This window comes from Alternaria incomplexa, assembly GCF_024043165.1.
Source record: "Alternaria incomplexa strain BMP 0042 chromosome Unknown scaffold_4, whole genome shotgun sequence".
NCBI classification, from domain to species: domain Eukaryota; kingdom Fungi; phylum Ascomycota; class Dothideomycetes; order Pleosporales; family Pleosporaceae; genus Alternaria; species Alternaria incomplexa.
The window spans coordinates 204,148-226,102 of NW_026249853.1; the positions used below are offsets into that span (position 1 = coordinate 204,148).

Genomic DNA, 21,955 nt, shown 5'->3' on the forward strand with positions numbered 1-21,955 from the left:
GGTGGGAGGGACGTGGTGCTTGCGTGGAGGAGAGGACCGCAATATGTCCATGAAGAAGGGCTGAGTACTCTGAGCCGTGATGGGGATGTACTATCAGCTTTGAGGTCTTCTGACGAGGCATCGTTTGGTATGGTCGTAGGTGGGTATGGAATGAAAGCGTGGGAGCCGTATTGCGGTAGCGGATCGATGGCTGGCGTTGAAGCATTGTTTATCGTCTTGAATGAGGGCTGCACATTTTCAATTGAGCTGGGCTCATCTTCGTAGAATAGTAACATGTTGAGCGAGTTTGCTCTCAGTACGATTGAGAGAGTTCTGCAGATGCTTCTGCAGCGGTTCGTAACTGAAAATAATTTGACTTCTGGAACTACGTGTTTTACGCGCTTTGGTCACACAGGGCGTCTGATTAGTGGTTGATGTTTAGGGCGTGGTGGCACAGGGGGCGCGGCATCAATCCTTTGACGGACATGTATATGCCACGCATTATTCAAAGAGAGCTCGGAATGTCGCCAGACCGAATTGCGCGAATAACACTACCAGGTCTACCCGTCAATGCGGGAGTTGGCAAGGTGCTGCTACCTAGGTGACCGGTAGACGCGACCGACGTGGATCGGCCCGTCAGTGTTCCGACGGCTTCGTCATACTTGACGAAGGCGCAGTGGCAGCTCTCCTCATGGAAGCACAACACCGTGTAAGGCGTAAGGAGCCACTCGGGCCGGAAGGTTGAGAAAAGGAGGAGGAATTGCTACAGCCAATATGCTACGACGAACCATTCTGCGGTCGGCCGCGCGCCCACCACAGCTCCTTCGCAGCCCACACACGCGCCGCTATGCGACAGAGCCGCCAGCCTCTCCCGCGTCCTCCCAATCGCGCATCGAGCGCTTCAATCGCCGCTTACCAAGATTCCTGCACAAGTACACCAATGCGCTCGGAAATGCGCCGGTCACGCACATAACGTCGTTCCTCCTCCTCCACGAGCTCACGGCCGTCATCCCTCTGTTCGGTCTCGCTGGCTACTTCCACTACACACATTGGCTGCCTCCGTGGTTCGCAGAAGGGGCTTGGATAGCGTCAGGTGTCGAGCGCTTCGGTCGGTACTTCAAGCGCAAGGGCTGGATACGCAGCGATGAAGCGCTGGAAGCCGAACGTGAGGTCGACGAGATCCAGAAGGATGACAAACAGAGGCAGTGGATGAAGAGTCAGGGTTTGTTGTCACATTCCGATGACGACGGCATCGGCAGCGAGACTAAGAGGCTGAGGAAGGTGGACCAGGCATGGAACATCAGCGAAGGCGGTGTCAGGCTGGTCGTCGAGTTTGCGACGGCTTACGCGATTGTCAAGATGTTCTTGATTCCGAGAATCGTGTTCAGCGTATGGGCTACTCCCACCTTTGCGCGATGGACGGTCGCCCCGGTCTTGAAGAAGTTCCGCGCGATGTTTGAGAAGAAGGGGAGCGGCGCGCCTGGAGCGGGGACTGGTGCTATCGAAGGAGGTCCTATACCGAAGAGTGGAAATGGAAAGACTTGATCATCCAAGTGGGCTCTAGTTGCAGACAGGCCCTCGGTAGGTACTCTAGGTCTGTACTGTACATACCATTGTATCGCTGAATGCAGATACATGGTAAGCATTTCTCGATTGGCTACTTCCCAAGTCACGCCTTACTATCGATATCGCGGTGAAGTCTGTATCTCCCTCATCTTGTCATTCGCGTCATAGGCCGCCGTTTGTTTCGCTCATTGTCGGCTTTCTCGGCTGTTTCTTTCCCTCATCTCCAGTCCCTATCCAGCCCAATTCCACGGCCAGCAAGATGTGCTTCAACGACGACGATTACAGCTACGAGTCCAGAGTTGAGGTTCGCAATGGCCAGCGCTACTACACCGAGGATTACTATCCCCGCTTTGGTATGTCCAGACGCCGCAGGTATGGCCTCGGCGGCTCGTACTACCCTTCGCGTTACTACGACCAGACCCCCAGAGGCCGCTATATGAGCCGGGCAGTCACATATCCGAATCGGTACTCTCAGTACAGCGGCGGATACCCAAGTGGTGTCGTTCCCGGAGGTTATTCTAGGGGTGTGATCCCGGGCGGCCACTCCCAGGCCATGGTTCCTCGAGGGTTTATAGGAGGTGGGCATCCCGGTCATTCGTCTGCATATACGTACGGTACCGGATACCATGGCGGTGCTCGTAACGTTGTGCCGCTCAATCCCGCAATGGTAAGTTCCCGCTTGTTTTTCGTTGCCCCGATCGCGGTTGTTTGCGACTTCCCTTTACTACACCGCTGCCTTGCCCCGCCATCATTGGCTCGCATGTATTCTTGAACATCGCGTGGCTCTCGGCCTTTACTGCCGCGACACCATCTTTCCCTCGATCTTGCTGTATCTCACTCCGACCTTCACCTCCTTCCTCCTCTCGCCCTGCTCCACTGTAACCGCGCAATTCCCACCGACCGCCATCGCGACTTGCCTCCTTCACAACTCTCCTAGTCATCGTCCGATCGGCCCTTATCCATCAACTCTTGCAATGGAGGCGTACCCAAAGCCCCGCCACCAATACATCTACAACCCTCGTTACGGCCAACGCGGTTTCCTCTCCTATGCCGGCCAAGCCGCGAATGGCGCCGCGCCCACTGGCGTCATAGGCGGCGGCTATGGCTACGGTGGGCTCGGAGGCGTTGGCGTCGGTATGGGTGTCGGATACGGGGTGGCCGCCTACCAACCTGCGGTATACACCCGTCCCTTGTACCCTCAAACCTACGCCACCAACTACTTTCCCCAGAACTACTATGCCTCAAATTATTCTTACCCTTCCTATGGCGGTGGCTATGGCTACTACAACTACAACTTGTATGGCTCGCTGTACCCACTTGCTAACTTCTATTACCCCTACCAGAGGACCTACTACAACACTGTGCCTAGCTACGGCTACTCGGCGCACGTCTATCCACCCGGACCAAGTACAACTACCACAACATACCATGTGACGAACAGTCAACCACAAGGACCGCAAGGCTTCTCAGGCCCAAGGACGGTCAGAGAGACAAGGCCAGCATACGTTCACGGTCACACACAGCAAGGTCCTACGCGCGAAGACATCCAGATGGAAAATCGGAGGATCGCGACTGAGCGTGGCTCGTACGACCCGCGCAAGATTAGGCCAGCAGATGCACGCGACGACGATCCTTTCTGGTGTCGCGAGCTCAATGGCGAGTGGCATCTCAGGTCCTACTACCAGATTGAGAACGAGTGCCATCCTGGCCGATGGATGATGGACGCTGACGTTGGCTTCCTCGTCTTCCACCGCGCATGATCGGAGCGTTCTTCCACAGCTAGCGACGCGCTCATCAGAGACAAGAAGTGGTTGATGATACGGACAAGAAGGAGTGGTCCACATCACGTTAGGCATCAACGGCAATGAGACAACGGAGTGACAGGATCTACGGTTTCCACGATTTTGTTCATGTATAGGGCGGTGGATACTTCTGCCTAGGTATACGAAGCAGCAAACCATGACATTGGCGTTGAGGTTATGAAGCCCAGGCGTTATCAGGAGTGTTTCTTGGGAGGGTCAGAAAAGCGACGGCGGAATTGCGACTGCACAATAGACTATAATAACATAACATACTGCTCAAACATTCGGATTCGGCTCTCGCACTTCCCACTCTTATGGTATTGTTTCGTTATTATATCCTTGACGTTTCAAGTTCCTCATGCAAAACTCATCGAGTCCAACACAGACTCCACGTCGCTCGCGAACAGGTCCATCTTAAGTTCCTGCACTTCACATCTTCTCTCCCTGAATCGTGGCAACCACCTTCCGTGTGTGCTTCGAATCTCTGAACTCCAGGTACCATATACCTTGCCATGTGCCCGTGTTCAGCTTTCCATTTGTGATCGGAATCGTGACGCTCGCGCCAATCAACGCAGACTTGACATGCGCGGGCATGTCATCACTGCCTTCTGCATCATGGCGGTACAGCCCCTGGCCCTTCTTGTCCTCCGGTACAATGCGGTCCAACGCTGTGCTCATGTCCGCGCGAACATCCTGATCCCAGTTCTCATTCAAAGACAGCGCGCACGATGTGTGTTGAATGAAGAGGTTCAGCAGGCCAGTCTTGTAGTTCTTGATCTCGGGGACTTCTTTGAGGATGTGGTCGGTGATGAGGTAGGAGCCGCGCGACCGGCTGGGGAGGGTGAGGGATTTCTGTGCCCTGGGGATTGTCAGCAACAAACAGACATATTGTAGAGTAGAAAAAGCAAGGACATACCAAGACATGATTGGTACGGAGGTGCAGACGTTCGGACTCTTGCACAGTACGCTTGCGCGCGGTTGGGGTGTTGGTACGAGGTAGTTTGCGAGGCTGTTGTAGGGCGCCCAGAATATGCCGACAAAGAGGCCTGGGAATAGCGCGATTACGAAGATGAAGACGATCAGGAAGGTCGTTAGATGTGAGCTTGTAGAGTGTGGTTGCGGCATTGCGTTGAGCTAAAGTTCGGAGAGTTGAGTCGCGTTATGTGGGGTGCTGTGACGTCAGAGGAGTGTCGCGGTGGGGTTAGGTCGTCTTGAATGTAAAGAGCATGTCCGTCTTCAAATTTCACACCCAACATACGCACATGAGATACGCATTGGTTGTATGGTCACTGACGCAGTAAGAATGGGTGTCCGTGCTAAGCCAGTGCTGAATCACCCGTAGTGAGGTCCTTCCGCTGGGCACAGCCTCGTTCTCTGCTCATCCGCTTCTAACTCATTAACAACGACTTCAATCGACCTTCAGGGCCTTCAGGACGCGCTTCCTACGCGTTTTTTGTGTGCCTTCAAAATCACTGAATCGATGGTAAATGCATGTAAACTAGGATGAACGTGCAAAGCACCATTCTGACTGCAGAAGAGAGACTGCGAGTGCGATACCCTCACTTGGAGTGCCTGGTTTCATCTGACGTAGAGGAAACCATCGGAAACTGTGCCTTCGGATCATGAGCCAACAAATATCTCAAGCTTTCACAGGATAGGAGTCCGAAAGATCATCCGCCTGCAATGTAGTTTGCTTTCTTTGAGCCAGAGTTGTACAAAAGTGAAGCACGTTGGGTCCTACATGTACAACGGACATATCACCAGCATGCTCAGGTTTGACGCATGCCAATGTCTCACATAGCCCTGACGATTGTGAAACGAGACCTTATTTTCAGCTCAGATGGTGATCTCATCAACCATCCAGTTCAAATGAAGGCCTTTCTGCTCTTTGACATCGCCGTTAGAGTCGGTTGTCTTCCCGTATGCGCTGGCAGTGACTTGGGGATTTAAGCTCAGAGCATGTCAATATTGGTGGACTTGTAATGTATATCTTTCAGTACCATGAGGTGGAACATGAAGGCTGTCTCACATCCATATAGAATGACCACTCGACGCTGTCCGGTAAGAGATGGCTCAACTTGATTCGCGAAAGCCATGTATTCAGGGAATACACTCTGCTCTCGAATGATGATACCAAAGCGGAGCTCAATCCCAGAACTTTTTCTAGTTCAATGCGCATACATTGCATCTTTCAGAATACAGGCGAATACCGCGACCTCAACACGACAGAAGACGACAGTTTGTCAAAGTCTCAATTGCAATGCATATATACACCAGCCCTGATCTCTCTTCTGACTGCCTCGCTCTATCGCTGTGCAAGCGGCTCATCCGTAACCTTCTGCGTCTCGTTGACTTCCGCCGCATCGCCTTTGGGTCCAAGGGGGTATGATAGCTCGTGTTCAGGGGTGGCTTCGAGGAGCGGTCGGTGTTTCTCGTGTGCCTATAGAGGTAATTAGCGGTAGTTCTCTTGCCTTAACCAGCTCCAGTATCGGAAGGCTGAAATAGACACAATCCAAACGGGTACTTACGAATGGAAGTCCACAGTATGTGCACCAGCAGATCTGGGGCTTATCTACGTTGATGAAGATCCTTGGGTGTCCGAGAGGGCCACCGCCTCCGTCACAGGATACGGTACGGTCGTGCGTCCAGCGAACGGGCTGCTTGTGGATGAGCTCGATCGCGGCGTATGGGCGCGGCTGTACGATTGTATGTCAGCATATGAATCTCCCCTGCATAAACCAACCCTTTCTTCCACGGTTGTTTCCGTTCCTTCTTTAATGTCTGCTCCAAGGGATTTCGACATACCTGATCCTCCATAATGCTCTGCTCAAATCTTGGCCCACTCATCGCAACCTCCCTCGGGTTTTGACTCCGCGACCAAATGCCCTTGTAGTTCGGCGCCTGCTCAACCCTCAACTTCTCGGCTGTCTCTGGAGACTCCTGCAAGACCTTATCGAACGAACCCTCGGAAGACGTAGGCATCGCATTGGTCTCGGAAACGTTCGGCTTCGCATCGCGCTTGACAGGGTCGTTGGCGGGGACCTGGTTGCTGGTAGTCGCGGTGGAGGTGTAGCGGACGAAGGAGCGGGAGGAAGCCGCTGCGCTGCGAGAGCGCAGGGCGCGAAGGGCGATTGGGAGCATATCTGGCGAGATGTTGTAGCAGACGGGCTGCGCAATTGGTTGGAAAAGATGCCGTTTGGATGGTGAAGTTGAGCTTCCGACGGTTCGCGCTAAATCACTTACATAAGCGATCGTGTTATTGGCTTGCTTCCCTTCACACTCAACCTTCAAGAAAGGTGATTCCAAGAACATTTTCAAGACATCGCACTAAACTTAGATCCCGAGACTAGTGGAATCATTGTAATGAACTACTAACTTGGCCTGTGAAGACACGATCAACACAGTATAAATCGACATTGAGGAAGAGATACAATCGTACGGTACATATCGCATTTTCCTCCTCTGATATTCACGACTTCGACGCTTCCAGGTACTTATTATGGCCAATCACATTGGAAATCGGAACTTAAAGACATAAAAGCCGCAAAGAGAAAGACGTATCACGCGGAACTTCGATGGTCTGAGTCGAGAAGGCGATATGGAGTAGAAACACTGAAGGCTCAAGATCTGCCGGATACTGCTTCGCAAAGCACATCGATGAGTTCATCTGGAACCACCATCTGTACAACAGAATAAGCATGTAGAAGAGCCTAAGGATGACGCCCACACACCGCAGGGCTGATATGGTAGCCGAGTCGGAGATCGGCTCTCCGCTAAGCCCGGGCCCTTACCTACCCAACCTCGAACTCCAACACACCTAGGCATCAAACACCAGATACCATCACCCGGATCACAGACCTTTACAGTACTTTCCGTCATGGTTGGCTCAATACCAAACGATATATTCCAATTCTCCACCTATTCAGCTCTCAACGCCGGATTCAATCAAGGCCAACCTCGAACCGCAGATCTTACTTCTCACGGCACAGATGGCATTGGCGTTTACGAAGATGGCAGTCTCATGATTTTGAAAGACCGACAAGCTTACGCACTTGCCAAGGATGGAAAAGCAAAGTCAGCACCCATGAATGCACGCCTTCCTCTCGCATTGGTCACAGTATACCAGCCAACATTTCGTCTGAAGATCGGGTCGATGTCGCTGGAAGCCCTTGATGAGCTCGTTTCATCAGATGATGTGGGTCCAGCGAAGGGTGTGAATACTCTTATGCCCTTTAAGATCGCTGGTCGTTTCGATTCGATAGAATTCGAAGATGGGCCCAGTAGAAATGCAATCGATGGTACGGTGTTCGGCTTCGTGGTGCCAGCCTGGATGAAGGCCATCAGCGGCCCACGGATCCATGCCCATTTTCTGGACGCAAACGAAGAGGTCGGAGGGAAGGTCGTCGATTTCACGATGGCGGAAGAAGCAGTGTTCAGTTTTGCGAAATGCGGGAGATTTCATTTGGGCTTTCCGCAGGGAGGAGAGTGGGAGGAGGTGAAGTTGTGATTGGAGATGTGTGCTCGAGATTGGATCACTATCATCGTGTTGATCGCTTTATAGAATCGCCGCGATCGCCTGAGTGTGGTGACACTACCAAGCACTTAGACAACATGTAGCTACGCAGCTCCATCGATGTCGTCGTTCTTCCCCTTTGTTCTCTAACGCGTCCTCATCATCGATGTTTCAATCGCAACGGCATCGACGAACACGTCTCAGGGCTTTCTTAGACGACATAGAAATCCTCGCCGTTATCGTCGACTCATTGCGTTCTCTTGGATTCGTCGCATCATGCATCGTTCTTGATGTTCGTGCTGCTAGAATCAAGCCCATTGTCGACATAAACATGATGAATGGATATTCTGCGTCAAAGCTGCCTCCGGCACTCAGAGAAGTTGCTGAGGGCGTGATCGAGCAGCGTATGAGTGGTCGGTATGATCTCAACCCACCAATTCGTCAAATACGATCTCTTCGAGCCTCAAACCATCTGTTGACGAGTTCGCAGGTTTAAATGTAACTCAGTACTTACTTTTTGTTGATACTTGCACCCTTACAGTTATCGCTGATTTGTGTTAGTATGCAACGCTTGACAGATCCGCGTCGATGTCAAGGCATTCAGTGCATCGATCGGTCTTCGCGTCGGGCGAAACTTCCACCTTCTCACGGTACCAGCCCAGAATTCAGCATTCCTCGTAGTAGTTCAGCAACAAAAACCTTCATAGATGAGATGGTGCTGTTCAGGGTAGATGATTCTATACGTGGTCATCACTTTACTCTAACAACCGCACAATATCCTCATGTCCCAATTTGCGAGCAAGATTCAAAGCTGTTAACCCCACCATGTTCCTGTACTCTCTGGCCGTGCCTTTCTCTAAGAGAAATGAGACTGCCTCGGTATGGTGATTTTTAACGGCACAATGTAGCGCAGAGCCCCAACCTTCGTCCTCTAGTTGGCAAGGGATTATCTCGAGCCTTCCGTACGGGTGTGCATTGATATCGGCGCCTCGATCCAGAAGCTGCTGCATAATGTCAATGCTGCCTTCACTGGCAGCATTGAGGAGTGCCTTGGGCGCCTTTTCTAGCGATGCGTCATGTGCCAACAATAGCGCTGCCATATGCCTGTCATCTTTCCCACAGGCTATTTCGAGCGGGTTTTCGTTCGTCCGGGTGCTCTCGTCCACATGGGCGCCTTTTGACAATAGATGCGCAGCAATTTTTAGGCAAGCTGTATCGCCATCGGGATATCCTGGGCCTGTCTCCGCGTCACTGACGGTGGATCTGTTTACCTGTCAGTTGTTTCTGGGAGTCGAATGGTCTCCAGAAGGGTAGCGAAGGCTTACACAAGAGCGCTGCCAACATGCTCATAGGGCTCGTTGATATTCCAACCGTACGCCAGCGCCACATCGATGGCTTTCGTGTTCCACTCATTCTCCCCACATGCCCCATCCAGAACATATCCGATGGTGCAATCAGTGCACCTAGCACCACGCTTGAAAAGCTCTTCGGCCATGTCGTACCGGGCCAGCCCTAATGCTTCGTTGAGGGCATCGCTCAATCCGTTACCCCAACGCAAAGCATCAGGACCTTCAGCCTCGCGTTTCGAAATCACATCATGTAGGGTAGAGAGGTCTTTGGACTCGATAGCGGCAAGCATTTTTGTGTTGAAGTTATCTTCGTTGTTATCAGTAAATCCTGTCATTGCTTGAGTGATGTAGAAGATAAATTTTGAATGTGAATATCTTTTGCACTTGCGATTTGGAAAATGAATATTGCGGGCTTGGCAGGTGGGATTCAGCTGGCAAAATGGTAATGGGTTGGAGGGAAGAAGCCGAGGGCGGAAAGCCTTTCTAACATGCTGTCTCTTTAGTGTGGCGCAGTCAGGTCGTACAAGGCGTAGCAACATCCATTTCAGCCCTTTGAGCGCCCTTCAACGCCCTCGCACGTATAACGTACCTTTGATTTCTAACTGCCTCCTTATTGCACCCCGAACTATCTAATTTCCACCGCTCACACACTAGCTATACATCATCACACTGTCGCCCTTGGCACCTCCTCACTCTCTACAAGGCGTAGCATCCTTAGGTAGTCACAGCCCCAGCTAACCTGTCTAAATCCTGACGTAAGGCCTTACCCTCATACATACAACGCCGTCGTGGGGCTTCTTTACTGTGCAGGAACTAGCCAAGAATCACTTTTGTTACAGTCAAGGTCATTATTATCTCTTGGTACTGAGGCAACCTTGGAATAGTAAAGAAACCTAACATGAACGACGATGATGATTGCTATGCTGGCGAGCACGAGCAAAGCAATGCGAGACTTTTCGCCGCCTGGATAGGCACAGATCGTTCTTCTGCTCACCCAAACTGAAGCGATTGTAATGAAATTGTGGAGTCCATCACGGTGATAGTTCCTGAGGTCAGTAAGAGGCCGAAGGATGTAGACAACCTATAAATGATACACCGGGAGAAACGGAAGAGGAGTTTTATTGGGCCAGGTTGGTGGTGATACGAGGGTGAGCAGTAGCAGTCAACACGAGTCGGGTGGTGTAGAAGTATCAGGGTATCGTCTCTACCGGAACGGGCTCAGGGTACCTAGTCGTCAATTCGACCTCCTTGCGTATGCCATACTTTCGCGACTCAGCGGGTCCAACAATTGGTACAGCTCGTGAAAGCGCTCGATGCGACAGTGGTTCCTATGTTTGTGATGGTTCAACCTATTGATTTGGCTGATGGCGTTTGATAGCTGCGGCGAGTCGTCCGGAGCTTTCCACTTTCGGATAGCTTCGCCCCATCTGTGGCGCTGCTCAGGTGGTAACTCCAGCTGTACTACAACAACACAGCCTCGCTCCCTGCCATCGACTCCTTTCGTCTCTCTCACTCCGTCTCGAGCTTCATCAACACGGTGCGAAACTTCCGATATGACGAGAAATCACCCCAGCCTTCGCAAGGCGGCTTCGAACGCGGACCTCTACGCGGATCCGTCACCGCCCCGCCCGCTGCGGCATTCGTACTCCACGACACTTGGACGCGCTCACACAACCGCATCGCTACCTCAACGTCATCGGCAGGACCGAGTGACAGAGAGAGGATGGAGGAGCCGCGAAGCTGTTTCCGACTACCGTAACCGGCACAGTATCGCCGCGACGTATCCCAACCTCATCGATGTTGAAGACGAAGACTACGCGCCGCCTTCGAGCTACCAAAACCCTCCCCCTGTACCACCGAAGATACTAGAGGTTCCAGTTGAGCAAGCAAAAGAGGACGTCGAGATGCCTAAGCCAACGCCCTCTCATTGTTGGATTCCGGTGCCTGCTCGCTCAAAGGAAGACCCGGCACGCTACACGAAGCCCTTCACCGACTACATGACGAGCAATCCTACAATCTTCCACGCCGTCGATGCTGTCGCACAGGACCTTGAGAAGGATGGCTACAAGAAGCTGTCTGAGCGCGATGCGTGGGAGCTGAAGGCTGGCGACAAATACTACGTTGAGCGCAACGGGAGCTCGCTCATCGCCTTCGCCATTGGTGACAAGTACGCGTCGGGCAATGGAGCTGCGATTCTCGCTGGACACATTGATGCCCTCACAGCGAAGTTGAAGCCCATCTCGAACCTTCGCACCAAATCAGGCTACGTACAGCTCGGTGTGGCCCCATACGCCGGTGCACTGAGCGACACATGGTGGGACCGCGACCTTGGTGTTGGTGGACGGGTACTCGTCAAGGAGAATGGGAAGATAGTCACGAAGCTTGTCAAGCTGGACTGGCCTATTGCAAGGATTCCAACACTAGCACCTCATTTTGGTGCTGCCGCCAACGGGCCGTTCAACAAAGAGACGCAAATGGTCCCCATAATCGGTCTGGACAACAGCGATATTGGAAGTTCGTCGGAACATGGTGAGGAGAACTGGAAAGCCAGTGTGCTGGGCAGAGAGGGCGCATTCGCTGCTACTCAGCCGGAGAGGCTTGTGAAAGCCATCTCAAGCGAACTCGGCATCACGGACTGTATGTGCACTACACCCTCACGTCCCTGAAGATACTGATTTGTAACAGATTCGTCCATTGTCAATTGGGAGCTTGAGCTCTTCGATACGCAAGCTGCCCAGACCGGCGGCCTCGACCGGGAGTTCATCTTCGCCGGTCGGATCGACGACAAACTCTGCTCTTGGGCTGCTATTCAAGCTCTCCTCAACTCGAGTTCATCCCTCTCAACCTCGTCCCAGATCCGCATGGTCGCCCTCTTCGACGACGAAGAAGTCGGCTCGCTACTCCGACAAGGTGCTCATGGCAATTTCCTCCCCAGCGTCATGGAGCGCATCGTCGAAGATTTTGCATCCAACGGAAAGACGAGCAGTGCTTTGAGCAGAACATATGCAAACTCTTTCCTCGTCTCCAGCGACGTGATTCACGCGGTGAATCCCAACTTCCTCAACGCGTATCTCGAGAACCACTCTCCGCGTCTCAACATCGGTCCTGCTGTCTCTGCGGATTCAAACGCGCACATGACGACCGACGCTGTCTCAACCGCTATTCTGCAGCGTTGTGTTGATCGCGATGTCGGCATGCGCAAGGTCGACCCTAAGCTTCAGGTGTTCCAAATTCGAAATGATAGCAGGAGTGGAGGCACAGTTGGACCAATGCTGAGTTCTGCAACGGGTATCAGGTCGATTGATTGCGGCATCCCGCAGCTGAGTATGCATTCTATCAGGGCGACGACCGGAAGCTTGGATCCTGGTCTGGGTGTCTTTACTTTCCAGAGTTTCTTGGAGAACTTTGAGAGTGTTGACCAGGAGTTCAGAGCATAGTGTGTTGTTGGAGTTGGATAGCATATCGAGTACAGAATCACAGCTGGTTTCCACGTCTTACAATACAAATCAGTAAACACATGCCGGCAAACATTGTTGAATCAGAACGTCATTCATTGAACAGACTACGAATTGAAGTATTTGAAGTACTCCACGGCCTTGACCATAGCGCCAGAAATCCGAAAACTCCACCTTGATGCCGCCAAAATCAATTCGTGCAACGCCGCTGGGCGAGCTTCGTACGTACTCTCGGGGTCGACCTCGGCTACCACTGCAGCTGGATACGCATAGCACGGGAAAATACATCTACTAAGCATTGGGTCGTGTCGGCATTTCCTCATCTTCGTCATCTTCTGGATGACCAAGCAGGTCCTTGACGTTCTTCATTTCATAGTGCTTCTTGCGCAACTCCTCAAACTTGCGGTGCTTCTCCCTCTCCTCCTGGGTGGCGTTGGGGAGGAGCTCGCCGTGGTAGCCTTCATCTGTATCCATGCCCTCTTCGACCATGACCCTCTTCTCGCTCTCGGGCGTCTGCGAGTGTCGTGCCTGCAGCTCCGGCTGTCCCAAGTCGAATTCGGGTATGTCTTCAATCTTAGGTTTCCGCTTTGGCTTGTCCAGCTCGTCCACCTTGAGCTCTTCGGCGTTGAGCATTTCGACCTCCTCTTCGTCCTCGGCGGGATCGTACTGCTTGGCGTATGGTGTCTTGGGCTCATCGATCTTCATGGTGCTGTCGCGGTTCTGCTCGTTCAGGTAAAGGTTGGCCTCGTCCCACTTGAGCTGCGGGCTAGTCTCGTCCGCGGGGTCAATGCCCGACTGCCGTCGTGAACCGATGCCGCGCGGGTTCGACGAGGATCTTCGGTGAGCGCCAGCATTGCGCAGCGTGTTTTCCAATACAATTTCCTTCTCTGACAATTCGCGACCCAGCTGCGGCCGCTCGGATATGGGGCTTACGGCTGGCGGAAGCTCGGTAGTGGGGGACGTTTGGGAGTCGGCGCGGTACGAGCTAGAGTTTTTGAGGATACCTGGCCTTGTTAGCCATGCGTGCACCAGGCGGCGGGGTATGGGAGAGTCCCACCCTTAGGTCGCTCAGGATGCGAGCTCGGCGAATGCAGTTCGGGGGATTGTCCAGTCATGTTGGGTGATATGGGAGGGACTTTGCGACAGTAGCCGTTGGTGTGAGAGGCTGAGATGCGGGAGGAGCGGGCTTTGTATGGTGGTGGGCGACAGATGAGGCGACGGCGTTAGTTTAGGACGGCTAGAAAGCAATGCGCGTGGTGGGGTGCGTTGTCCTGTGAACGGCGGAAGTATGACGTAGGCCCCAGCACAATCCCACCCCGCACGCGTTCTGATTCACATGCAGGTGCGGCCTATAACCCCGGTCATTGTAGCAGATGCAGAGGTTGCCGCGGTTATTAAGACGTCTCGATGCATCAAGGATATGTCCACCCATTGTGGTCAGTGTGGACAACCTGGTCGCAAGCCGCCTGTGGTCAAAGCACGCATGAGAAAATCATCTGTATTATTCTGATATTGCCTTCACTCCGGAAGAAGTCCGCCATCTTGATGCTTTCCTCATCCTGTATTGAAGAACAAGCGGCTCTACGGCACCTAGCGTCTACGAGAGGTGACTGTCAAGCGATGCAGCCAATGTCCGCCAAGACTCTTCAGTGTGTTCTAATGTTAGAGCTTTCTTAAACCGCGACGCGCCTGACGCTACTCGCACCGGAAAACATACAAGGCGGCGAGATGTTAGGTACTGAGATACACGGTGAGACCACAAAGGAACCAGTGCCCAACCTTAGCGGCTATTCAGAGCCAATTCACCGCCTGAGCAGCGCTGTATAGTACTGCTTAGTTGTCAATTAGCGGAGATTCCAGAGGTACCTGATACACGCGTGGTACAATTGTGGGCTTCAGACTTTGCCTTAGAGCTTCAAGCTCAACCAAGAAATCGCAAAGTTGCGATAGTGTACATCTGGCTGAGACTCAGACTACCAGAAGTGGTCCATAGGACCTGGTCATCACGAGCCGCGTCGCGAACGGAAAAAATCATAGCGGCACACATACAGAAGAGACTGAGACAGCGTGCAGCCTGAACGCGTCGCGCGCGTGACAAAATAATGTCCCTACTTTCAGGTCATCACCGCATCATGGAAGCCACCGAAGCGGCCCTCGTGATGATGGTTTTAGAAGAGGATGGCTCGTTCTGGGCCAGTTATCCGAGTTGCCAGCTGAGTAGGATGTGTCGAGCTGGCAAATGATACGAGTCAAAGGCCGGTGTTGAAGAAGAGAAGAGGTCGGGCGCGCCGGCGAAGAGAATATCGAGCTCGGTTGATGACTAAGCCACATCCCTGCCGCGGAAGGCGCGCGCCTGAGCTGCAAGTGCCAACCTCTCAAACGTTTTCTCAGTACGCACCACCATCGGCCATTGCACACGATACATCCCACCACGCTCGACAATCACACACCCCCGCCTTCGCCACATCTTTCCGCAGCATCATACCAACAACACGTGACAGACTTCCTCCTCGCAGCAAACATCCACCACCACAAACTACACCCCGCATATCTTCGACGCACATTGGCCGCTAGCCCGCCAGCTCCTCTGCTGCTTGTTCGCTCGTTACTCCCACCAAGCCTTGGATATTTAACCTTCTTGCATTGTATTATATACTCGTTTGACACTGCTGCCAATGGATAACAGGGATAATCTCTGGACTCGGCGCTCCAAGTATGCTCCTGCGTCCCCGCATCTTTGTTCTCTCCACTGACGGCCGCCAACAGCACCAGCAAGCTCTCTCTCTCCATGTCACATTCGGAAAATAACAGCGAAAAATCCGAGCCACACCAACGCACCGTCTCCGCTACCAAACGCTTCGGTGGCGACTCCTCCCACGGCGGTCGAAACCCTTTCAACGCTATATCGCCCTTGACACCCGGTGGTTTAGCATCGCCCACAACGGGGGGCTCTTCTGCGTTTGGGCTCGGCTCAGGCGCGTTCGCTTCCTTTGGATCTGCGGGAAAGGCGCCCAAAACGCCTGGTACTGCTTTTGACTTCAAAGCAGCCGCCATGTCATCGCCCACGCCCGCGACACCTTCTGATAAAAAGGACAAGCCCGTGAGCAAGGTCGTCAATAGCATACGCAAAGAATCGATATCCACGACCTCAATACCAGACAACACATCGAGTCCCTCTGCGCCGCCAGATTTCAATGCGCCATGGCCGCTCAAATACACATGGGCGGTATGGTACCGCCCGCCTACGGCCAAGAACGTAGACTACGAGAAGTCAATTGTGCCCCTCTGTAAATTCAGTACAGCGCAAGAGTTCTGGAAGGTCTTCTCCCATCTTAAGCGTCCCTCGAGTCTCCCCTCCGTTTCCGATTACCACGTGTTCAAGCAAGGCATCCGGCCGGTATGGGAGGACGATGAAAACAAGCGAGGTGGCAAGTGGATCATGCGCCTGAAAAAGGGCGTGGCTGACCGCTATTGGGAGGACCTGCTACTAGCACTCGTTGGAGATCAGTTCCTGGATGCTGGGGAGGAGTTTTGCGGCTTCGTCTTGAGTGTCCGGAGCGGTGAAGATGTCTTCAGCATCTGGACTAAGAGCGATGGTGTGAAGAATGTCAAGATCCGGGATACAATAAGACGGGTCCTCAAACTGCCGGAGGGGACCAACATAGTATGGCGCAGCCACGACGACAGCATCGCCCAACGATCGGCCATCGATCAAGCCCGCCATGAGAAGAGCCAGCATGAAAAACGCAGAGTAGTGTCTACGGATGAGTCACGTGAGAAGCCGACTGCTGGTTCCTAGGAGAATCTCAGCCTAGCGACGATCTTCAGGCCGACCCCAGATCAATCGCAAAGCCAACCATACACCCCATGTATTCGCCACGGTCGTCTGACGGCTGGCTTACGCGACCGTTATTCGCACCGTATGCCCAAACGCGTCTGAAACAACGCCGCTTCGTGTTGTACTGGGTGCGGTTTGCAAGTTGGCTGTCAATACTCCGGCGCTTTCGACCGAGCACCGCTTGTAAGAGAGACTGCTAGCTTCTGTTGCTGAGTGAGTTGCACGGAGAGATATTTCTTTGCCGAGATGCACAAACAGATACCGTGAAGGTATACACCATACTGTCATCTGTAGATGTGTTCATGACATGACCGCGAATACCTTCTGGGTCACGTCAGTCACAACTCGGAAATGTAGAGCGCGCTCGATTGGGGACGTCGCTGAAAGGCTGGCCATGCACGTAGCACATCCAGGGCCCTAGCCTCATTTCTGTACATTGTATTTTTACATAGCGAAGCGCAGGATCTCAGGTAGCACCAAGCCCTGAAGCCCGCCTGTCCACAGAGCGAGGCATCGAAGAAGAATATGTCGCATTGATTTGTGACTATGAATATATCACCAAAGTCCCCAACGTGACCTTATCTGACGTGCCGTTTGTCGTGACGCACCAATCTGTTCTCGAGCTCGACGTCGCAGCTAAGCCGTCGCGTCCCTGCAGCGCGCTGAAGCACCTACGTCAAGGCGCACGGACGTATCGCCGACGGGTTCTCTGGCGCACCTTCACCTCCGCATGCCCCACGGTGCGCGTCTGCGCTTGTGCAGTTCCCTCACGCAGTTCCGAGGTCACCCAGCCTACCAGACGATGCGAATGCCCGCCGCTCTGCCACCGCAATGCGACACCAATGTTCACTAACTTATTCAACGGCATACGAGCCGCTGCCGAAAGCTCTTTCGGACTCACCAACTCAGACGTACGCGCCTTTTCCTTGCTCGACGACTCGACTGCCTCACACACTCTGACAACTACACTCCTTTCTCATGCTGAACTGCCTGCGCCTCCAGCTAACGCCATGTCGCCACAGACAGACGATGTCGTCCCCCAGTCGCCCTCGGGTCCCGGCTTGCCTCCCAATCCTTTCCTCGAGGAGTCAACACCCCCCAGGAAGACCTCGCGCGTCCTCATAGACCTCTCTTCGCCCCCGAAATCTTCAAGCCGAACTCCACGCAAAGAGGCGCGTTCGGAAATGGCCCGCCCACGGCAGCACGTCACACAAAGGAGCGAGGATGAGAAGCGATTAATTGGGGATTATTCGTAAATCGCCCTTGTACATCAAAACGGAAGAAAGAGACTAATGTTTGCGAAGTAGACCTGCAGATGCTATTAGTATGCCCGACCCATCCACTTGGATGGCGATACCGAAGAAGCGCACCATGCCTACAAAAGTATGCATACTACCACCTGTCTGTGCCTATAGTATTATACTGACCTCCAAAAGCCAGGGTCGAGTAATGTCTTCAAGCCCGTAGACACGATGCAAGGAGGATCCAAGAAGCCTACTACGTACGGGAAGCGCGATCGTACACAGCCGCCACTGATAGGCCAGGCGCATGGGCCGGGCCAGGCTGCCTACCTTCAGCGAACAGACAGAGCACCTGCAACAACGGCTCGTCGTCCTTCTTCTTCAGAGAGCCAGGATCGATGGTCGAGTGGAGCTACACCTGGAAAACGAAGGAGGACTGCCAACGTTATTTCACTTGTCGATGACGACGATGAAGTGGTGGAAGTATCTCAAAACCACCAAAATACACCTGTTGGCACGTCACGCGAAAGGCCGCGTTCTGCCTGGTCTCTGCATTCACAGATAAGCAACGGGAGCGAGAGCACAGTAGGCGACTACAAGCCGCCTCAGGCTACAAGCGAATTTAGAGAAGTGGACAATCTTCTCAGACCGTCCCAGAAGAAGCCGAGGAACTCGAGTTTCAACACAGCCAAAGGTGGCGCGCGACGCTCTCCTCTTACCAGTGTTTCTCTATCGACCAGCCCTGGCGTACACACTCCTCGGCAGGCGATATTGCAGACGTTTCGACAGGGTGAATCCAAGCGAAGTCCTAGGAAGTACGACGGAGCCGAAAGAAAAGTCGACATAGTCACGTCTCGCTACTTTCCCGAAGCCCGCATCAATGAGTCAACATCTGATCACGCAGACCAGAACCAACGTGTAACAGTTGAAGACGAGGACCTTCGCACCCAACACAAACCTGTGCCAAAGCAAGCGGGACCTATGACTGACAACTACAGCGCGGACGAGCTTGCCATCACGCCTCCGCACCAGGGAACCAGACTTGTTTCGAAGCAAAAGCAAAAGCAAAAGCAGACTGCAAATAGTGGAGTCAAGCGAAACGCTCGCGGAAGGGTTGTAGAAGAACTATGGCCACTTTCGTTTGCACGGTCGTATGGGTTTCAGAGCCACGGATCAACAACCATGGACGGCCATGCCATCTTGCTCTTAAGATGGAGGAAAGATGAGGGGTTACGTCTCCAGACTTGGGAGTCAGTGGATGGCGTCTACGATAGCAAACTTGTCATAGAGCCTAAAGACGTCAACCAAGTATATGCGGACGGTACAAGCCGCATGCGGTTGACGGGCCCTCGCGGACACGACGGGAACAAACTCATCTTGGACCTGGAGTTTGCTGATACTGCCGATTTCCTCGTCTTCCGTGATGAACACGCAGTATTGATGACGTCGGGCGGAAAGTGTATCAATAAGTCGGATGATTACATGGCCCATCTTTTCAAAACACCTCTCCCATCGAGAAACGAGAAGGTTGGTACGTCTGCACTGGTAGGCGATTCAACAGCGAGCTTAGAACAGCCTCACCGCGAAAAAGCTAATGGAGCGTCGAAGAGACCTCTGTTGGATCAGCTCAAGCCCGCTGTCCGTCAGCATGTTATTGATGCTGAATCTGGCACTACCGCGACAAGCAGAGCATCGACCCGTCCGTCACGTTCAACAAGATCGGCTCCGATTAATTACGTCGAAGACACGCCTACACAGTCGGATGTACCCAAATTCTCAGTTGAAACTGGACTTGGGCAACCCTGGGCTAAGTAAGTTTCCACGCACTTACTCATGATTCTGCTAACCATCCCAAGGTCTCTTGAATTTGGCGAAGGTCGTCAACGGGCGATAGTGCACTTTGATGATCTGCCCCGCCTGGACGAGGAAGAATTCTTGAACGACAGCCTGATCGACTTCTACATGATGTGAGTACGTGTCCACCTTGCCATTAGCGCTGCTAACCTTCTCCAGCTACCTCTTCAAGCAGCTCAAAGTGCCTGCTGATAAAGTCTACTTCTTCAACACCTACTTCTTCACGAAGCTTACCGAGAACTCGGGTCGGAAATCCATGGACTACAAGGCTGTGCAACGCTGGACGTCTAAGATTGATATCTTCAGCTACGACTACATTGTTGTTCCCATCAACGAACAGTACGTCAAATTACCACCGCTTTGATAGCCTATGCTAACAGTCCGTCAGAGCCCATTGGTACCTGGCGATTATCTGCAACATGTCGAAGGTTCAACGCAAACCGATAGTTCAAGACTTCGATGAGCCCAAGGCAATTCCACACGATCAAGCAAGTGATTCAGCCGTAACAGCCACGAACCCCGAGACGCATGCGACTATGGTACAAAAGTCAACCTCCCCAGAGCCAACTGCCATCAGTGAAGAAGCAATAGCGGCCCAAACGAACGAGGAAGAGCCGATGCTTTTTGATGAGGCGGCACTTTCTCTTGTCGACCGCGACGATACTGGGACCGAAACCCCACATAAATCAGAGACGACTCAAGCAGATTCAACATCCCAGAATCCAGATACAGAAGCTTTAGCTGAAGCCAGGAACACACACCCAGGAACATTGTCCCAATCCCAGTCCACCGCGTCTTCTGCAAAAAGGAAGGCAAAACGCAAGCCCATAGCCAAAAGAGATCCCGATCAGCCTGTCATCATAGTACTCGATTCTCTTGGTGGTAATGCCCGTACTGGAGCGGTTCGCGCTCTCAAAGACTGGATAGCAGCGGAGGGGGCAAGCAGGCGTGGTATGGAGGCTGTCATCAAAGAGAACGGCTATTACCCCAAGAGTACACAGGTTCCAATGCAGAACAACTTCACCGATTGTGGTGTTTACCTACTTGGCTACATCGAGAAGTTCTTCCAGAATCCCGATGACTTCAAGAACAAGCTGCTCACTGGATCAATGTCAGCTCAAGAAGACTGGCCGGAGCTGCATCCATCCGAAATGAGGCACAAAATGCGTCAAGTCATATTTGATTGCTATAAGAAGCAGGAAGACGATAGGAGAGCCCAGAAGAAGGCGAAGAAAGGATCTGCGAGCTCAAAGACATCACCAGCTCCGACAACGTACAAAGCCTCAGATCTGGGCAGACACAACTCTGATGAGTTACCCAGTGAAGAACCGAAGCTCGCACTCTCGCCCAAGAACGCAGGCGCGCAGCCCACATCGCCACGAACCCATTCACCTTCTCATCCTCCACTCAGACTCGCATCGCCGTTCAGTTTCGATGCGAAGCATACTTCTGCTGTTGAGGAAGCACCTCAAATAGCTGTCAGCAAGGTGTCTGACTCACCACCTGTGCTCACATTTCCTGCAAAGCAGGCCGTTGGTAGTCCACGGTCAGAAACGACACCAAGGCGCCATAGTCCCGAAGTGCGCATTTCCAGCAGAACGCCCCAATCACATGATTCTTTGCTCAACGGACACATCACTTCGAACAGAACACCACGTCAATCCAAAGAAAACGATCAAACATCTCAAATACCCGGTACATCAAGCCCCAAGAAGCGCCGAAGACACGGTGACGATAATGATGACATGAAATCGCCATCAGCGAAGCGCCAGCTCATCAAGTCGCCCCAACGACATCAAGATGGCGATATGGAAACTAAGCAAAGAGCTTCGCGCAGCCGAGAAGGCAGTGTCCCCGACGCACCTATTGAGATCAAGGACTCACAGGAAGTCAAAGACATCAACGTCAACCATCGCCAGCAGGTGCAGGCAGCTCCCACTGCTCAGCGGAAACCCGCATCACGTTATGCACATTCCAGCGAAGGGCTCCGTCCTTCACCTACGTTTGAAGAGATTCCGCGTTTGTCGTACAGCACAAAGACGTCTAAACATGGTCAACACGAAGGTACTCCGGTTGATAGTGCGCTCCAGACAAAGCTGGACGAAGACGACTATGCTAGGGACAAGGCCCGGCGTTCAGAAGCACCTGCTCCCAGCAACATGAATGGAGCGCTGGAGCGTAGAGAGGAGGCATGTGATCCAATGGAAGGGATCTCACAGTCCACTCACGATCTGCAACTTGATGGAGTCAACGACGGATCCGTGGTTCAAGAAACACCAGAACCCGATGAGAGGAGCAAAACCGTCCAAACTGGATGGTCGAGGGACCACCCTACCCTTCTTTAACTGCTCGAGATGA

General features: G+C 52.9%; 10 protein-coding genes across 10 annotated transcripts; 6 read left to right on the forward strand and 4 right to left on the reverse strand.

Annotated features, from left to right (window-relative positions):
- Nucleotides 1-753: 753 nt before the first annotated feature.
- On the forward strand, nucleotides 754-1,524 carry J4E90_003262 (uncharacterized protein; the record flags this gene model as incomplete). Its single annotated transcript, XM_051432833.1, has 1 exon — nucleotides 754-1,524. The coding sequence occupies one exon, from the start codon at nucleotides 754-756 to the stop codon at nucleotides 1,522-1,524; it is 771 nt and encodes a 256-aa protein (XP_051292731.1).
- A 995-nt stretch (nucleotides 1,525-2,519) lies between these two features.
- On the forward strand, nucleotides 2,520-3,305 carry J4E90_003263 (uncharacterized protein; the record flags this gene model as incomplete). Its single annotated transcript, XM_051432834.1, has 1 exon — nucleotides 2,520-3,305. The coding sequence occupies one exon, from the start codon at nucleotides 2,520-2,522 to the stop codon at nucleotides 3,303-3,305; it is 786 nt and encodes a 261-aa protein (XP_051292732.1).
- Nucleotides 3,306-3,776: 471 nt separating this feature from the next.
- On the reverse strand, nucleotides 3,777-4,472 carry J4E90_003264 (uncharacterized protein; the record flags this gene model as incomplete). The annotated part of the gene is made up of 2 exons (XM_051432835.1): nucleotides 3,777-4,206; nucleotides 4,264-4,472. The coding sequence occupies 2 exons, from the start codon at nucleotides 4,470-4,472 to the stop codon at nucleotides 3,777-3,779; spliced, it is 639 nt and encodes a 212-aa protein (XP_051292733.1).
- A 1,180-nt stretch (nucleotides 4,473-5,652) lies between these two features.
- Nucleotides 5,653-6,488, reverse strand: J4E90_003265 (uncharacterized protein; the record flags this gene model as incomplete). Its single annotated transcript, XM_051432836.1, has 3 exons — nucleotides 5,653-5,787; nucleotides 5,876-6,043; nucleotides 6,153-6,488. 3 exons carry the CDS (start codon nucleotides 6,486-6,488, stop codon nucleotides 5,653-5,655), a joined length of 639 nt encoding a protein of 212 aa, XP_051292734.1.
- A 736-nt stretch (nucleotides 6,489-7,224) lies between these two features.
- J4E90_003266 (uncharacterized protein) lies at nucleotides 7,225-7,854 on the forward strand (the record flags this gene model as incomplete). Its single annotated transcript, XM_051432837.1, has 1 exon — nucleotides 7,225-7,854. One exon carries the CDS (start codon nucleotides 7,225-7,227, stop codon nucleotides 7,852-7,854), a length of 630 nt encoding a protein of 209 aa, XP_051292735.1.
- Nucleotides 7,855-8,615: 761 nt separating this feature from the next.
- Nucleotides 8,616-9,499, reverse strand: J4E90_003267 (uncharacterized protein; the record flags this gene model as incomplete). Its single annotated transcript, XM_051432838.1, has 2 exons — nucleotides 8,616-9,123; nucleotides 9,186-9,499. The coding sequence occupies 2 exons, from the start codon at nucleotides 9,497-9,499 to the stop codon at nucleotides 8,616-8,618; spliced, it is 822 nt and encodes a 273-aa protein (XP_051292736.1).
- Nucleotides 9,500-10,762: 1,263 nt separating this feature from the next.
- Nucleotides 10,763-12,646, forward strand: J4E90_003268 (uncharacterized protein; the record flags this gene model as incomplete). The annotated part of the gene is made up of 2 exons (XM_051432839.1): nucleotides 10,763-11,846; nucleotides 11,895-12,646. 2 exons carry the CDS (start codon nucleotides 10,763-10,765, stop codon nucleotides 12,644-12,646), a joined length of 1,836 nt encoding a protein of 611 aa, XP_051292737.1.
- Nucleotides 12,647-12,955: 309 nt separating this feature from the next.
- J4E90_003269 (uncharacterized protein) lies at nucleotides 12,956-13,779 on the reverse strand (the record flags this gene model as incomplete). Its single annotated transcript, XM_051432840.1, has 2 exons — nucleotides 12,956-13,668; nucleotides 13,722-13,779. 2 exons carry the CDS (start codon nucleotides 13,777-13,779, stop codon nucleotides 12,956-12,958), a joined length of 771 nt encoding a protein of 256 aa, XP_051292738.1.
- Nucleotides 13,780-15,452: 1,673 nt separating this feature from the next.
- Nucleotides 15,453-16,463, forward strand: J4E90_003270 (uncharacterized protein; the record flags this gene model as incomplete). The annotated part of the gene is made up of 1 exon (XM_051432841.1): nucleotides 15,453-16,463. The coding sequence occupies one exon, from the start codon at nucleotides 15,453-15,455 to the stop codon at nucleotides 16,461-16,463; it is 1,011 nt and encodes a 336-aa protein (XP_051292739.1).
- A 1,049-nt stretch (nucleotides 16,464-17,512) lies between these two features.
- On the forward strand, nucleotides 17,513-21,942 carry J4E90_003271 (uncharacterized protein; the record flags this gene model as incomplete). Its single annotated transcript, XM_051432842.1, has 6 exons — nucleotides 17,513-17,754; nucleotides 17,810-17,885; nucleotides 17,939-19,554; nucleotides 19,600-19,710; nucleotides 19,757-19,936; nucleotides 19,986-21,942. 6 exons carry the CDS (start codon nucleotides 17,513-17,515, stop codon nucleotides 21,940-21,942), a joined length of 4,182 nt encoding a protein of 1,393 aa, XP_051292740.1.
- Nucleotides 21,943-21,955: the final 13 nt, after the last annotated feature.